This window comes from Sphaerodactylus townsendi, linkage group LG08 (genome assembly GCF_021028975.2).
Source record: "Sphaerodactylus townsendi isolate TG3544 linkage group LG08, MPM_Stown_v2.3, whole genome shotgun sequence".
In the NCBI taxonomy this organism is placed as follows: Eukaryota; Metazoa; Chordata; class Lepidosauria; order Squamata; family Sphaerodactylidae; genus Sphaerodactylus; species Sphaerodactylus townsendi.
The window spans coordinates 61,096,255-61,114,310 of NC_059432.1; the positions used below are offsets into that span (position 1 = coordinate 61,096,255).

At 42.0% G+C, this 18,056-nt stretch overlaps 1 protein-coding gene across 3 annotated transcripts in view; it reads left to right on the forward strand.

The window, feature by feature from the left end:
• Positions 1-17,659, forward strand: part of STN1 (STN1 subunit of CST complex) — a 34,567-nt gene extending 16,908 nt beyond the window's left edge. For 2 of the 3 annotated variants that reach the window (XM_048505927.1, XM_048505926.1), the window contains exons 5-10: positions 3,184-3,354; positions 4,409-4,520; positions 5,416-5,584; positions 10,109-10,231; positions 10,649-10,721; positions 17,353-17,659. In XM_048505927.1, coding sequence (XP_048361884.1) covers positions 3,184-3,354; positions 4,409-4,520; positions 5,416-5,584; positions 10,109-10,231; positions 10,649-10,721; positions 17,353-17,510 — 806 coding nt within the window. In that variant the 3' untranslated portion in view covers positions 17,511-17,659. The remainder of the gene's footprint in view (positions 1-3,183; positions 3,355-4,408; positions 4,521-5,415; positions 5,585-10,108; positions 10,232-10,648; positions 10,722-17,352) is intronic. The other variant, XM_048505929.1, reaches the window with a different exon arrangement.
• Positions 17,660-18,056: the final 397 nt, after the last annotated feature.

The window sequence follows — 18,056 nt, forward strand, 5'->3', positions numbered from 1 at the left end:
GTTGACAACTGAACAGTATTTTCTCCTGCCTGGTTGAATAAATCAGCAGTCTGCAACTGAAAACATTAAAAGAAACCTTTACTGTTGCTCCTGATGTGCTTTCTGCTCTAAGATAGGCTATTAAAAGAGGTTTGCTGCGAACAGCTATAATTCCTAATCCTCCACCACTGATCTGAGGCCTCTTTGATTGTTTTGCACATAGTAGCAAGTCTTGGCTTCTTCTTTACTACCTTCCCTTTATGTGAGCATCTTGTTCTGTTTTAGTTCTCTCTAGCATACCTTTCACCTTTCATTCTGATTATAACGAAATGTAGAAAGTAGATGGCAGTATATGTGAGTTGTGTTGGTCCTCTCCAGATGAAGAGTTCTTGGTTTCATATGGAGGTACACATAGATGGATCTGAGAGGCTCTTCCTCACTCGTTCCACCAGCCCAAAAAAGGCATCACAGGCCTCAGAATGGGAAGACAAGGGGTGTTGCTGTACCTGCTTCCTCACTGTTCCCTGGGACAACGGCTGTCCCCAAACTTGTAGTATACTCTCCATTTTCCTTCCTAGGCAGCTTATGGAGCCTTCTTATAAGGAGCAGCTATCTCACCCCTTTCTCTATGGACTCCTGATCCCTCTGTACTTCCTCTCCCATCTGGCCTGTACTCTGCAAATAGGACCGGTATGGTCTCCTTGAATTGTAGCTCTGTGGCTGGAGAAGCTTGGGAACTGGAGGTGGAAACACTAGCTTATGCCTATTGACTAGTTGATCCAGTAAGTTTCCCCTCCCAGCCGTGTTTCGGGACAGGTGCTTTTCTCTTGCTAGCTACCTGCCTGTTGCATAACATCTCCAGCTTCTGCCCTTTGTTTCTGCTTCAGAAGTCTGCAGGGCAAAATGGTGGGAGACAGAAAGCATTTCTTAATGTCTTTAAAAGTCTGGTTTTGTAGACTTACTCTCAGCCAATATTTAGAAAAAGTGGCTATGGTTAAGGAAATGCTGTAGTTTTTCCTCTTGGTGCACTGAAAGTAGCTGGAAAACTGTATTAATATACAATTGAGGTAAAATTAAGCTTGAGTACAAGCTAATATATTAGAAGCCAAACCTTAATTGATGTTATACCTTCAAAAATTGACAATAGCTGTTCCAAAGATAAGATTTAATGTAGAAGTCATCTTTCGTTTATCACTGGCTTCATTGTAAAATCTAATGAGGAGTTTAAGTGCACAGAAGAGATAGAATATTTAGCAGTTTGCTTTTTCTGAGGATTTGTTCTGACAGGCAATTTCCCCAAACTGCTACAGCTGAGGTCCGTGCTGCCAAGGCTCTGAATTTTAGAACTAATAAGCGTGAAGGTTCTGTCAAAGTGTATTTGTGTCTTTTGCAAAACCAAAAAAGCTGCAGTTCTTTTGTTATATATAGTGTAAAGGTTCCTTTATTGTGACGATTCTTCCCAGGGATGGGTGTTCTAATTTAGTTTTTGGGTTAAAGTTTGAAATTCAGAAGAGTAGCATCATACCATCTGTAGCATGAGAAGGATCCAATGGCACTTTCAAGGACAACCAAATTTATTGTCGCATAAGTTTTTCATGGGCAAAAGTTTGCTTCATCAGATGCATGAAATGGAAAGTGCCAATGCTGGATATACACAGGGGTCTTATGTTGAGAGGAAGATGCATTTCAGGTAGTGAGAATAAAAGAACAGAGACGTGACATTAAAAAATCAACAGATATTTAAGTGTGATGCCAGGTTAAGAGTAAATATTTATTCATGAGCTGATGTAACCTAGTGGCTGAGATGTTGAATCAGTTCAACTTTGCCACTGCTATGGACTCACTGTGGCCACATTCAAAAGACAAGGGGAATTGAGATGGGAATGAGTGAATCTTGTGTCATTCTTACACTTCTTCCCTCATACGAAGTATGACTGAACAATTGAAGCTCCCAATTTACTGTGACATGTGAATGCAGGTGCTCAGTCAAATGCGGGTTTGTTTCATCTCTACAGACTGAGGCCCTTTCTGCACAGGCCATAAACGGTGGCTTGAGGATGGCAAAAACGCCGTCCCCAGGCCGCCGTTCGCACAGGGGGCGCAGCTGTGTCGCAGCCGCGCTGCCCTCGTGCCGGCCGCCCGTCCCGATGGCCTGAATGGCTTGGAAGCGCACTTGTTGGGAAATGCTGGCTGGAAGCCGCTGCCGTGTGAACGGCAGTGGCTTTCCAGCGCTTCCCCCCCCCCCCCACTCTCTCCCTGTACTTACCTTGTCCCCGGGCCTCCGGCTCGTCGCCGAGGCCTGGGGACACGCCCCCCTGCTCTGCGCCGCTGGAGCAGGTGCGCAGGGCCAGGGGGGCGTGTTCCCAGGCCTCGGTGACGCGCCAGAGGCCCGGGGACACGCTGGGTCGGCCGGGCACCAACGCTCCGCGGCGCCGGCTGCCTGGCTCCTTCTAGGACCATCCATGCGGACGGTCCTAGCGTCGTCGGGTCGGCGTCGATTACGCCGACCCGGCTGCTTCCGCATTCGTGCGGAAATGGCCTGAATTTCTAAACTGTCACGGCAAAACAGAGAGTTGATATGATGTCTGTAGTCAAGGAGAAATTCCAGTATCTCTGCCTTTCTGCATGCGTCCATGCATGTACCTCACCATTGTTAGGATTTCCTCCATTAATTGCTGCATCTGAAATTACAACTTGAGGGTGATGTTTCCCATCTTCTTCTTCCAGCAACCCCATGAAGCTGCTGCTGAGGATTAACAGTCAAGGACAATACATGATGCAGTGTGCAGGGGCTGCAGAGTGACTGATATAGTACAGCTACTCCTCTTGTGCAAGTTGAGTTCATACAGGAGTGGGATCAGGGTGATTTTTGTCAAGTTTCCCTCGTTTGCTACAGCCCTCTCTGTTACATGGCCTGTATTTCTGAAGAGTCCTCCAGTCTGCTACAGTGGCTTTTCAGGAGAAAAGTAAGGGGACTGATGGGAGAATTCAGGAAATGTGCATTTCTGTGAACTCCCTACCTCTATTTGTGGGAGCTTAGATCTTCCCCTTCATGTTTAAGAATAACATACCACCTGGGATGTTGCCTTCAGTGCTTGTAATGTTTTAAGCAACATCCAGTATGAGCTTTCAAAATCCATTTGGCTGTGTAAATATTGTTGTTAATAAAGCAGTGCCGACTAAGTTATATTTCTTCTGTCACAGATTATGACTCTCATCCTGGTAGCTCAAGTAGCCTGGATCTTGTTGAACAGATGAGGAAGCTCCAAGAAGTAATTTGGCTAAAAAGTAGACTGGATATTGGTGATGTAGTGAGAGTCCGTGGTTTCATTAAAATCTACAGACAGAAGCGAGAAATCAGCGCCTCCATGTATTGTGAGCAGTTACTTGTTTAACAGTATGCATTTTTATCCAGCCATCAGCCAGTTATCTAAGCCATATCCAAAGAGTTTGTAGTTATGATGGATTTGTCAAAGCTGAGTTATTTTGAGTCTCTGATCATTAGTGTTATAAGATCTAACCCTGTGTATCACTCTTTTGGATACATGATGAGAATCCTGGGCCCCTTCCGCACACACAAAATAATGCATTTTCAAACCACTTTCACAACTGTTTGCAAGTGGATTTTGCTATTCCACACAGCTTTAAAGAGCACTGAAAGCAGTTTGAAAGTGCATTATTTTGCATGTGCAGAATGAACCCTGGAGTCACTTTTAAAGACAATAGCGCTAGGGAAAGTTGAAGGCAACAGGAAGACCCAACATGAGATGGATTGGAAGTGACGGTCCTCAGTTTACAAGATCCGTTAATGATAGGACATTGTGGAAGACATGAGTTCATGGGGTTGCCATCAGTCAAAAGTGATGTGATGATATTTATCACATACACACATGTATCACCATATACACCAAGCAGAAGGGGGAGGGGTTTAAATGACAATAGCAGGCACAATTCAGTGAGCAAAGCAGCTGGCCTTCCTTCTTTTTCTAGGGACAAACCACAAGGTCAGCTTCAAATGCAGACACCTAGTATACACATACGTAATATGTACAGCCCTGTTTATTTCCTTCATTGATATCCCTTTCTTTCCAGTAAGGGCCCAAAGGGACTTACACAATTCTCCTCTCCTCCGTTTTATCTCACAAAACCCCTGTGAGGTAGGTTAGGCTGAATGTGTGTGACAGGATCATCATCACCCCCACAAGCTTCCATGACAGTGGGAACTTAACCTCCGTCTCCCAGACCTTTATCCATCATTCTAACCTCTGTACCTCACTTCAAAAGGTTCCATGCAGGCCATACACTAAACTGACATATTCAGGAGATATGGATAAAAGGAATTTTAATATATAAGTCAAATAAAACAACATCAAGGGTAAATTTGAAACTCAGATGTCAATATGCTTGTGTATCCCTCATATCTTTTCAGATAAAGTCAATGATCCTATCTATGATGCTCAGATTTCAAGGATGCTAGAACTCCCCCATCTATACCGAGAGATTTACGATAAGAAGTTCCAGCTCCCAGAAGAGACACAGAGGTCAGTGAATAGGAGATGCCAAGCATTCTCAAGGGCATGCTTGCTTGAACACTAGGTGTTCACAGTTTCCTTTGATAGTAAATGTCTTGTTGGAGTGTGCACCTATCGTGTCTTATGACTTGGAAATCTAATTAAAACCTCCAACTATTAGTAAAGGAGATCTGACCTTCTCTGGTAAAGATAACAACAAAAACAGTTTACTGTGCAAAATTCAGTGCTCATATGCCAGTGGGAATTCTAACACTACAAATGTTTCATTTTGCAAGAACTACTGGTACTGCAAACAACACTCTCTTGCAACCTTACTATAATTGCAAAGAGCTTGGAATATTTGCAGTGATGGACTTCTGAGTGCATGTAGGGTGATCTTTTTTCTGCCTTGGATTTAGGGCCACCGATATTTTCTCAGGGTGACAAGAATTCTTCCTTTATGTTCTTCACTTGGCACTGAAGTCAACCTCAGCTACTGAACTAATCCAAAAGCCTAGTTCTTGGGATTCAGATGCTCCAGTTAAGGTGTAAATGGATTACGGAGAGTTTAAAAACTGTCATGCAGCATCTGTAATTAAGTAGTTGTCTATAACCTCTGGACATGCATTAAGCTTAGTGTTGTAATATTCTGATGTGTTGTAACTCTGCAGCTAAGAAGCATATGTTGCCAACACTTCAAGCACATGCCCAGTAAACTTGGATCCCAGAGCTGCCAGTTATAGTTCGCTCTGGAAGAACTTAAACAATTACATAGCTTTGTGCCAGTTTTGATCCAGCCTTATAATGGTTGATTGATGCTGGAAAACAAAATGGTTTACTTTAGTACAGAACTTCGATAACTATTTGATCTGGTCAGTCTTCAGTGTAATCTTCATGTTTGATTTTACTTTCTCTTGGTTGGTAGTGGCCAAGGTTCAGCAGCTGTATTGAACTCCATCACTTTACTGAGTGAAAAAATAATGGACTTCCTATTGAGGAGCAAAACTCAGAACTTCTATCAGCAGGAACTTGAAACTGTGAATTCACTAGTTTCACTCATCAGGCCATGTGGATCCAAGGCCACCTCTGAGCAAGTGAGTAATGGCAACTTATTCTGGAGACACCTTAGATCATTCATGTGCTCACCTACCAATTCCAACAATGAACTAAATACCCATCTTAGTGTAGTAGTTGCCCCGTAGGTAGAACAAAACCTTCACCCATAAATAGTAAGCCCATTGCAAACACTTAAGCTTTTTGTCTTCTATCTTGAGGGCCAGAACTGACTGTCAAAAGGTTAGTAAAAGCTGAGTTTTTCAGGAAACTTTAGCTCTAAGTGCATACAGTTAGCGACTAGCTGCTTTAGTGTCTGCTTGATAAAACTGCAAGCCCTCTGAAAGGTGCAACTTAATAATGGCTCCAATTGGAAAACTTTCAAAGTTGTGTTAGGTAACTTTGTTGGAACACGGGAGATCTTTTGCAGACAATGCACCAGTTGAGTGACAGGCCTTAGTAGTACTGAACTTAGTCAAAAGCAGGATAAATTAAACTCAAATATTAAATAGATAGAACTTATTGTAGGAAATTGTCAAGGGAATGCAGACATCTGCTCTGTGTTACACATTCCTTTTTCTTGGATATTCCAGCCACTTCAGAGCAAAACTTTGGAGTGGGAGCGAGGGGGGGGGGGGGTTCCATGTCCAAATTCTAATTGGAGTCAGAGTTGTACATAAAGAAACTACTTGTTTGAGATGTGGGCTAGTTTTCAATAGCAAAAGATTTCTGTCTTTTATTGTGCTTCTGATTAAACAGAAATTTGTTTATAAAATGTTTGTAGCATGCAGAGAACAAGGTCATACGCCAGATATGCACCTGGAGTAAATTTGAATGACTCCAGTGCAGTGCAAGTTATGCATAACCCCATCAGATGCAAATCTGGCCAGAATGTACATATTTATTTTAAAATCTTATTTGTGCGAGTAGCAAAGGTTGATCATCAGTATTTAAATCTGTGTCTCTGTAACAAAAGTTACAGAGTTTCATTACCTCTGAACAGAAAAGGAGGGGGTACCTTTTTTTGGCAAGCTACAGCCTTAAGGCTGATGTTTTAGATTCCTAGCACTGTGGGAGGGTATTTAAATCCCTCAATAACTGTTCACTGAATTAAAATAACTACAAAACTGCCTCCTATTCATACTGGGTTCTGTGAACTCCTTTATAGTGGTTGCTTCCTGGCAACCATTTGTTTTCATAAAAGAAATGCATTTCATTGAACTTTAATAAAGCAAATAGGACTGGATTGTAACAAGTACCCTGCTAGTCTGTGGCAGAAAAATACAATTAAAAAAATGAAACAGAAGGCGTGAACTTCTCCAAGGTGACTGGTGTAACATGCAATTTGGCCACAAGTTGAAGTTTCTTCCAAGTTATTTAGCTTTGTGGGTTAAGGGCTAAACAGACTTCTTACTATGGACACACAAAGGTATAGTATTGCCATTACTATGTCAAATATCCTTGATTTCACCAGCTATGTGTATTAAGTATTCATCTGGAGTTATTCTGATAATGTATTTGAGTAGCTTAGTTTTCCTGGTGTAAAATGTCATCTCTGCCATGACCTTATGAAGTGTCTCTAAGGAATAAAAAATATGGCCAAGGCCATTGGGGCCTTTTACTCTTTTTGAAAAATTGCAGCAAGACAACATTTCTTGTCAAAATGGGTTAGGGAATTTTGAGAATTTTAGCTGAGTAATGAAATATATTTTTACCTTATTTTGCACCATCAGCCTTGGCCTTATTTTTGTATCTCTTAGTGACTGGTGCAGTTTTTTTTGTTTCTCCTTGTGCCTCTAGGGAAGTCAGCTTGCTCACTAGAGCTGCTCAGTAGGCTCCACACCCATGATCACCACTCCATTAGCCTTTCTTACGCTTCAAGTACACTGCAGAACTTACATGTCCTCTGATAACTGACTGCTTAATACTTCTAGCTCTTACTGCATTTGGGCAATTTCACACACACTATGGCTTGTTCTCCATCCATCCATTACAAATCAACAAACATGGAGCAAGATGGTAGCTGGGATATGAAGCAAATGAGGAGATCTGTTCTCAGTTGTTTTCCAGGGATATGCAGACCATCTGCCACCCCAGTGCCATTTTAAAACTGGCTTGTTGCTGAACCCTGTAAATGGTCCTTGACCATGTTAAGTTAGTCAAACTGATGCATGATGGGTCAAATTTGAAGGCCTTTACAGACATTAACTTCTTAATACAATACAGTTGTTCCCTCTGTGCACCCTTGTTCATACATTTTTCCCCCCCCTCCCCTTTGCACTTCTGTAGGAGGATTTTTGCAACACTGGGTGGTGTGTAGGAAACTGAGAGTCACCCCAGCCCAGCCAGGATATTCCCTGCTGTTACACTGTGGAATGTATGATTGTTAACCTATTTTAAGTTGAAATTGCGATAATCATGAACAGTATATCCTTTCCCTCCCCCATCGCGATACTGGAGTGTGAACTTAAAAATTTAAGAAGTTCCAATTTCAACAAGTTAAATAAGCTTGAAGTCTGACTAAGGTTGTATATATTCAGTGGGCATTTACTAATCAAGTTTACAAGCTGCAGCTTCCATGATCTGCAAGTCCCAGTCTCATTTTTCCACAACTGACTCCCCCACCCCTGCCCCAGCTAGAATCCATGCCTAGGATTGTTGGATAGAATGAGCTGCGGGGGCTGTACACAAGGCCCAGCTTTCCACAACCAGAAGCAGAGTATTTTTAGCTTTGGCACTGGCCTGGTGGAACACTCTTTCAAGTAAGACTCAGGGAGGATTTACTTGTTTCACAGGGCCTCTAAGACAGAGATGTTCCACCAGACTTATTTTAGGGCAGCGACAGTGTCCATCTTAATTGGTCTTACTCCCTGTCCCTCTTTCTTTCTTTCTTTCTTTCTTTCTTTCTTTCTTTCTTTCTTTCTTTCTTTCTTTCTTTCTTTCTTTCTTTCTTTCTTTCTTTCTTTCTTTCTTTCTTTCTTTCTTTCTTTCTTTCTTTCTTCCCCATGCCTTTCTTTTACTTTCCTTTTAGGACTTCCTTATGGTCCTTCTTTGATTTGCTCCCTTTCTGATTGATTATCACATATAGTTTTTGGGGTACCAAGAAACTGAAATTGAATCTCTTGAGATTGATTGTATAAGGTGATTTTACTATTGCAGACTTGGTCACTGTGAGCTGCCCTGAGCCTGTCTCAAAGGAGGAGGGCTATAAATCTTACAAATAAGTGAATCTTGAATTAATGAAGCAGGGAGGCTTAATTCTTTTTGTTTCTCAGACCCTACAGAGATTTGGGAATTGTATTAAATTACTTCAAATTGCAGGATTCTGTTTTCTGTAGGAACTTGAACTTATCTCTGCTATAGAGACAGCTCTGGGTGAGGGTGATCCATGTTGATCAGCGTGGATTTGAAGAAGCATGAGGTACATAAGGCCTGTTAGAGCTATGACTTATCTGTACTGGAAACAGATGGGAATTAATATAGTGCAGTATAATAGTATAATTGAACTGAAAAGGAAAGGATCTTCAGAGGACCTAGACCAAACTAGGGGAGGGAAATATAGTCAGATGGGAGCAGAGCTTTAGAGTGTCTATGATGTGTGATGACCAAGGACTGTTGAAAACTATTATATTTGGTCAGCAAAGTGTGCTTGTTATCTTTATCCATCCATCTACCCATAAATGCACACACATACTTATATTCATGAACTATATATATACATAAAACGCTAAATATACATATGGGTACAAAAGAAAACAGTTCAAAAATTGTGGGACAGGGATCATGGCATGTAAAAGGTATCAGGTTTGGTGGGTTGTGTGAAGTGTTTCTTGGTCTTTTGAAGACTTATAGGTCTTGGGATTGCAGCCATCTCTGATGACCATAAAGGATTTGGAAAGCAAATTGCAGGAATTGTGGATTGACTTAGGTTTAAAGCAACTGCATATCTTCTCAGTAAGGTAGGAGAAGGCAAAGCTTCACACACTATCCCTCTGCTTCTTCAACAAAATACAGGTGAATCATCCAAATTACAGTGTGCCAGAGGTTCATAAATGTAGGTGTTGGGATGCCCAAGAAGCTCCTTGCTCGTACTTTCAAGCTAGCACCTGCCTCTTGTGCTCTTTCTGTCAGTTTCAAGGAGTTTGTCATTAGCAATTCTCTTTCACGAACTATCCAAGCTGTGCCGTATGTCAGCTCACACTGAGCAGGCTCTTCATTAAACCACTCTTCTGACAGAGTTGACGCATTAGACCAAAGCGAATAATTATCATGCGTTTCTCTCTCCTTCATAGATCCTCTGGTTCATTTCTTCCATATTAAAAATGAATCAGTCTGTCATGAGGTAATTACTTTGGCAGCAAACCCTTTCATTTGTTTTTGTTTTCCAGCCTTTTTTTTTAATCTACAGGGCGGCACTCTTGCTGCCACTTGAAGATGAGGGCTAGAGCACTTTGGTTCCCTGTGTTGATCTCAATAAACAACCTGTTGTATTTGACTTGCCTGCTCCTCCCTGCCTTGGGATGCCAACCATAAATATGTCATCTTTTGTCTGTGTTCCCGCCCAGATGGATTTCAAAGTTGGCCTCAATGCCAAACTGATTAGGAGCTCATTCATAGAAGCAATAAAGGTGCTCCAGGAAAAGGGTGCTCTTTTCCAGAAATCAAAGAATCCCAATGGTGTCTATTGTGTAAGTATCAAAGCTCCAGTTTATAGGTAAGAGAGGCTGCAGATAAAGCCCTTCCCATGTACTTGTGTAATGTGTGTTCTTGTCACATTTAAACGCAATGTGGGAAGTACCATAGACATAGATAGGTCTCATCAGCTGGGATATCAGGTCTTACATCATATCTAAATCAAGCCTCTGTGTAAAAGAAAGGGATTAGTAAATGGAAACCATAGATTAGAACACAGATTATTTTCTTTAGTGTCCAAAAAGAAAGATGGTTTGAATATAATAGGAGCAACCTATAGAGCCTGTTTGCATTTTAAAGCTACCCTGGAGTTTTCCTTTCCAGCTGTGTATTATTTGAGAGAAATCAAATAGAATAGTTGCCATACATTATAAAAAAAGATTCCTTTGATGGAACTTCTCTCATTCCTCTAGGTGACCAAGCAGGATAAAGAATTGTACAGAGTGACCCTTGAAATAATCAAAGCTGATTGTAAGAGGCCAAAGTGTAAGTATGTTAGTTCCCTAATGACATACAAATAAAAGAATTTAGTTACGATAACAAATGATTCCAAAGCAAAATGGCATCTATGCAGAGAGACAATCCTCTGAAGTTATTTGAGCAGAAAAGCGTGTTCAAATATATATGGTCTGCATTGCATATCTTAGTGGCATTTGCTTTTGGTTTCTGCAGTCAAATAAGTTATTTTTGATTCTCACTGAAGATCCAGTATATTGATGGGGGGGAGGGGCGGGATGGGGGGGGCAGATAATTGGCCATTTTTTAGAAAACATCTTCCTGTTGAGCACATGCAAGAACAAATATAAGGTGTATTTAACCCAGCACTGTGGTTTCTTTCTGAGATTTTCCATCTGCTCATGGTGAGCAACTTCATACTTCTGGTGAAATCCAGGATAGTTGCCACTCTGATCTAATCTCATGTGCTTTTCTATAGCACTTTTCATTGGCCATGTAGTCCAGTACTTATGCGTATTTACAAAGTCTCACTTTCTTATGTAGAGTTTCCTCCCAAGTAGATATTTATGTATCTATTTACAATGCAATCTTAAGCATGTTTCCTTGGAAGTAAATCAGTGGGGTTTATTCTAGTAACTGATTCAGTCTTAATCTCTGTTTGGTCTTCCCCCCATATTATCTACAGCCCCATATTATCTAAGAGTTGTATTTCTCAAGAATTCAAGTGGGTCTCCTTTATGAAGGGAAGGGGCCACTTCTGGAAGCTGCCTCGTGCATAACTGGCAGAGTATCTAATGTAATCTAGTTCATTACCGCTGCCTGGTTCACTTTAGGAATAAAGAAGAGCCCAGGTATATTAGGTGCAAAACATGCTTCTCTTCTTTTGTTCTAGCAGGATAAAGGAATCATACAAAACAGGATATGTTCCTTTTTTTCCATCCTCACCGTTCCAAAAGTACCAAGTTCCAAATGTTTTTCCTCACCATTCCAAAAGTACTCTAACCTTGCAATAGTTCCCAAGCACCTTGTCACTGGTAGGGTTGCCACAAGGCTTTAACAGTTTGGCCAAAGAGAAAGCCTAATCCGTGCTTGATCAGGGCTCATCCTACTTGCTTTTTCTTCCATGGGTTCCTTTGAAAGTGAAGCAACCATCTGATAGGGATACAGGTGTCTGAGCACTGAGTTTTCTTCTAATTTTCTGACGAACACCTATGTTATACTGCAGCCAGACATTTTTTGGAAATTAATTGTGTTCTGATTTCATATTTCTTTCATCATAGCACTTGAGATCTAAGGTTTCCCAGAGGTTTCCCATTCAGGGAGTGACCAGACCCAGATTTGCTTAATTTGGGAGAAGATGTTGCATCACATGTCTGCCGACCACACCCTGAATGTTAAATCTGACATATGATGTTATGACAGAACATCTCCTGTTTTTAATTATTTTTCCCTCACCAACTACCACTATCCCTCCTGTGATTAATGTTGTTTTTCTATCCCACACAATTTCCCCCAGTTTTCTTCCTTAAAGATGATTAGGGATCACTGCCTTTACTTAGGGGTAATTTCCCTTAGGAAAGGACACTCAAATCATTTCCCTCATACACACAGGATCTTAAGCAGTTGTGTTCCTCTCACTCCAGCTTCCAGCCTCAACTGTCTGTTTCAGTGGTCAGGTTTCAACTGTCAGTTTCTTTAACGATCTCTCTCAACTGTCACTTGCAGAATTCTCAAGGGGGGGAGGTTTCTTTTCAAACTTCCTGTCAGAGAAGGTTCTGTGACCAGACGGCTCATCATTGTCACCCAACAAGCTGCCACAGAAACTTTACTTAAAACTAGTTTCTCTGATCTTTTCATTTTTTCATCCAGTATAACAATTTTATGTGAGATCTCTCCCCAAGCAGACTCCATTCTTATATGGTACAATCTTGATCCACTGTAAATACTACACTTTGAATGTTTGTTGTGTTGTGTAATACTTGACAATTTTTGTTTTGTTTTCATGCTGATCATTTACTTTATTCCTTGCTTTTTTCTGGGGGGGTGTGTGTGTCTGTAAACACTTTTGATATGTGTCCTTTTATAAGCTTCTGTTAGCTTCTTGGCATAGTTTTTATAAGCAACGGGAGTAGGGTTTCAACTGATTCAGGAAATTCCTGCATATTTGGGGAAAGTGGGGAGGTGCCTTTTGAAGGACAATGTTCAGGCAGGGAAGAGCTCAGCAAGGAATGTGATGTCACTTCCAGATTCGAGGTCAGCTCCTCTAGCCCTTCTGTTTCTTTTGAGATCTCTTACGCTTGCCAAAATTAAAATTTAAAATTCCCACTGTAAATCATTTTCCCTATCTTTTCCTCCCAATTCACATCTCTAAGTTGTACATATTGCTCAATTGCCTACTGCTTTATGCACCTCTCATGAGAAAGCAGTTAGATTAAAATGAATGTTAAAACTTAAGCCTTTTCATAAAGAAGTGTTATATATGCATTATACTACATTAGAATCTGTGGTACTTTTTGCATTTTATCTTTCTCTTAAATAACATATCCTTATTCATTCCCTATGCAAATAAAATTCTTTAGGAAAGGGAGGCTTACCATTTGCCTGCTTATGCCTGCTCAAGGAGATTTGCCTGCTTAAAGGGATTGCCACTGTTGCCGGTGGATGCTCAGCTGGTGGTCTGGTGGAAATGAGCCAGCAAAATAGGAGGAAGGATGTGATAGTTGTCCGTATGTGATGAACCAATCTCTGGCATGGCCTGGAAGCCTTGTTGTCATGCTTGGGTTACCGCTCTAACACTGGGCCCCAAACTAGAGTTTTGGTTGTGTCAGAAGCTGCATCCACACATAGGGAAAATGATCATGCTCCCACTCCTCAATAGGTTCCTGCCTCTCCTCATGTCCTGCTGAGTATCAGGCCACCTCACCAACAAGTAGTGCACTGGGTGCTGCAGAGTAGCTTGCAGTAATGTACCAGGCCTAAATGGTGCCTGAGGGCATGACTGGCTCCCCGCACACACACACACACCCCGCCCATTTCCCCAACCCCGTGCCCCACTTATGAGAGCCAGCAGGGAAGGCAGGGCTCGGGGGTGACTCAGATGGGCACTGTGGCAGCAGGCTGGCTCCTGGGCCGTCCCCCACAGTGCCCTGCCTGCCCTCCTATTGTAGCCAAAGCAAGAGTCAGTAGGAGGGCAGGTGGGGGGGAGGGCATGGCTTCTGCCCTCCTGCTTTGACCGCAGCTCCTGCCCTCCTGCTGGCTCCTGCTTTGCCTGGGGAGGGCAGGAGCCGGCCTGCGGCCACAGCAAACCGACCATCCACCACCGAGCTGCGGCCGAAGCATGAGGTGGCAGGAGGGCAAGAACTGAAGTAGGATCTGGCAGGAGGGCAAGAGCCTGCCTGCGGCCACAACTCAACACCTAGTGGCCCCTTGGCGGGGACCTAAGCCACACCCACCTGAGCAGCCCACCAAGGGGTACCTGTTTTTGAGCTGCAGCCACAGGCTGGCTCCTGCTTTATATGGGGAGGGCAGGAGCTGGCCTAAGGCCTTGGCTTGGCACTGAGGGAGCTGCCAGGTGCTGGCCAGGTCCTTGCACCCAATGGGTGCCCGGCGCTCCCCCATGTGACCCAGTAGCATGTGCCATTGCCGGTATGGCCCTGGTAGCTTGTGCATCACACAAAAATCTCAGTTTTTTAAAAGCTTTTTTTAAAAAGAAAAACTTTAATTTTATAGGATTTTTCTCTGTCCTGCTTAGTTCATTGCTTCATTGTGGTGCAGTTCCTAGTACACAGTCTGTTTCTTGGGCAGAATAAAACTTGGTAGTATGCTGGAAGGGAGGTGGAATAGTAGTTTGAGATATTTTTCATTACTCAGAAGTAACTTATTAAAGATAAAATTGGTGGCCCCTGCTGTAGAGATCCATTGCCTTGTTTTATAGATTCAAGCATTAAGGAAGCTATTCTAATTCAGTATTTTCTTGGAAAGGAAGCCAGCTCTGAGATTGACTGCTTGTTCTTCCTGATATCTCCATGAATTAGTGTTAACAGTCTGCCCAAAACCTCAGCCCACATAAACCATTTAAAAATCATGATTGCGTTCATTAATATCTGCACGAGACTGGGAGGGCATCTGGCTTCCGGCCAGCCTGGAAGGCATATGGTGCAACAGATGCAGCCAGATGGAGAGCCAGCTACAGGTTCTCCCTGCCTCCTACTGCAGCAGATGGTTGTAGAATGATGGTCTGGAGGCATGCTGACTGTTGAGGCCAACCACTCTGCACAGACACTCTTAGCATTCTATTGCTCCTAGCTGTACCATTGAGACTAGGAGGGACGGTTTGTCTAGAATAGGGGTGTCCAAACTGTGGCAGTCCAGATGTTCATGGGCTACTATTACCATTAGCCCCTGCCAGCGTGGCTAATTGGCAGAGCTTATGGGAATCATGGTCCATGAACATCTGGAGGACCATAGTTTGGGTACCCCTGGTAGCGGTTCTCCCCTCTGCTGAGCAGCATTTGACTGCAGCTGCCATATTCCCCCAAGACCTCAGTTTCTCTTGTCAGGAAATAGGATGCAATTTCTGGAAGACCTCCCGACTTGATCAGCCATAAACAGGAGTAGTTTCCCCCTTATTGTTATGGTTGTGCTATTCTGGCTTCAGTAGTGTGATAATTCTGCTGATAGAAAAGGGATATGGGAGCCTTTTGCTCTGAGGATCTCTTTGGAAAGTGAGGAAGAAGCCTATAGCCGCTCAAAGAAGGACAGAAAGAAGGTGTATTTTGGTGCTGGAAACAGATGTGTGAATCCTTTGCAGAAAAAAAGTTAACTCAAAAGAAAGGATTCTGAGAAGATACTACACTGTCAGCAAAAGGAAGAATTGTGGATTTTGTTTTTCTTGTAAAGATCTTTAAAAAAAAATTATTGTATAGAATGTTTAAATAACCATTACATACAATATATTTATTCAAACTATACATTTTCACCCCCTTTTCCCTCCCTCCCTCCCCCTCTTCTTTTTCCCTGTTGTTCAAGCAAGCAGCAGAAGGTTCATTCTCCGTGTTCTCTTCTTCCAGATTTCTTCGTTAAATCTGGCTCCTCTCATCCAGGTCTCAAACATTGTCCATATCTTCATAATGTCTCTTAATTTATCTTGCCATGGCATATTTTTTGCCATCATCTCAAAAATTTCTAATTGTATTTGTTCCCATACATATTCCAACCATTTTGAGATTGTCCATTTCTTATTATCTTTCCAGCCCAATACTATCACTGCATGTGCAGCTCTGATCATAATTTTATACATTGGTCCCAGAGTTCTATTTACCCTTTTATCTTCTGTTATTCCTACCATTAATAAACCGTTATTTATATCAATTTTCACTTTTACTAATTGTTCTATTCTTGTAAAGATCTTTAGTAGTATCGTGGGATAAAAGAAGAAAGTTTTCACTTTAAAAACTCTACTAGAGAGATGGGTGGCATCAGCTCATTGGGGAGCCACAGATTCTATCCCATAGGCACCTGAGACTATTATCTCAACCTTGCCTCTCAGTTAAAGGCTTCCCAGAGGCTTCCAAAAATGTAAGTCATATAAATCACAGGGGCAAACAACTGAGTAAATATAAAGTTAAAATATTTAGAACAGTAAAGAATATATTGCCCAGTTGCAGCTATGCATAATAAAACTGGCACCTCTTTTTACACACATAAAACAAAGAAACCTACTGTTAACAAACAAAATGGGATGGTCCCTTCCCAAAATGTCCCTTCCAAATACTGCCCCTTTCCACAGCCAACCGCTGACCTTCATGCTGCTCTTGGGGTGACTTGTCACTTAGGAGCAGCATTTGGGAAGGGACATCTTTGACCTGGAGAGGAAAAACTCTGTTCTGCTGATGAAAATTCCATCTCCAGTGGAGATTTTGCACAGGAGTCAAACCATTTTTGAAATTATTTATAGGAATGCCCTGTACAAAATACTGTCTGAAATAAAACATTTTGGTACATTATTATGTACATGCATTTAATTGGTATTTCTTTGGGTAAGAGAGGCAAATTCCAAGAAAAGTCTTGTTTTGCTGGATCTGCTCTTCTTTCTTTTCCTCCCTCACAAGCCAGTGTAGAGAAGAGAAATGTATCCATGCTACACTCCAGTAGATAGAAACAATGAACTTTATCTACTGCTTGTTATTGACAAGCTGGATTTAAAAGAGAAATTGAAGCCTGCTTAGCCAGGTGTGACCTTCCCTTCTGGGTGCATTGTGGCTGCACTATTGCAGGACTACAAAGATGTCAGACTTTGTGCTGCACCAAACTAGATGTCTGGTCTTGCAGCTGAAAACTATAAAACTGAATGTCTCAGACCACACAGGTCTGAACATGGGTTGTACAGCTAAATATTCTTTGAGAAATGTGGTGTGAAAGTTTAGCCACAGGAGACCAGCTATGGGTAAATATTTGACTAATGTGTGAAATGACCAAAAGTGGTGGTTCTCAAGGTCGTTTCTGCAGATGATGCATCTGTCTACGGAAGTCTAACAATTCCTCCATAATTTGGGGTGTGGGTGTGTACTATAAAAAGGGTCATTCTGTGCACTTGCCTAAATGGCTGAGTTGTAACCTACAGTGACCATCTGCCCATTTTTCCTTTGCTTTATTATTGTAGATGCTGAAAAGGGCTGCCATCTTCGCCACATTCTCAGCTGCGTTCAGCAGAACTACAGCCATTTTGTTACTGAAGCTGTTATTCATTATCTCCTGGATCTGATGGAGAGCAACAGTGATGTTGTGACTACCATGGAGGAATATTACACTGTCTTTTAAGGCCTGGACTTCCAGAGATGAAACTTTACCCAGGAGCTGTGAATAGTAAGGGCTACTGCAACACCCTCAAAGACTTGATTCAATTCCTACTTTATATCTGAAACATTGGAAGCTGCTGGATCATTAAATTTATATTTTTTGTTACTTCACTTCAGATTTTAAAAGATGTTACTGGCTTTTAAAAGTCTCTTTCTCGAAAGCTTCAGTGGGTAGCCATGTTGGTCTGCAGTAGAAGAATTAGATTCGAGTCTAGCAGCAATTTAGAGGACAACAAGGATTTCAGGGTGCAAGCTTTTGAGAGTCAAGCCCCCTTCATCAGACACAGCAGAATAGAAATGTTCCAGGAACTAAATACAGGGACTTTTGTTAGAGTTGTCATGTTGGGACTGCTCTCTTGTGGATGAATAGGAGAAAAAACAACAAACTTTGCACTTGGCCTTTACAGATTGATAAATATGAGCTGCTTGAAGAGATGAGTACAGTGAATGCCACTTGAGCTTCACCCTCAAACTTTCTATGTTCTTTTGCCTTCACAGTTTTAAGCAT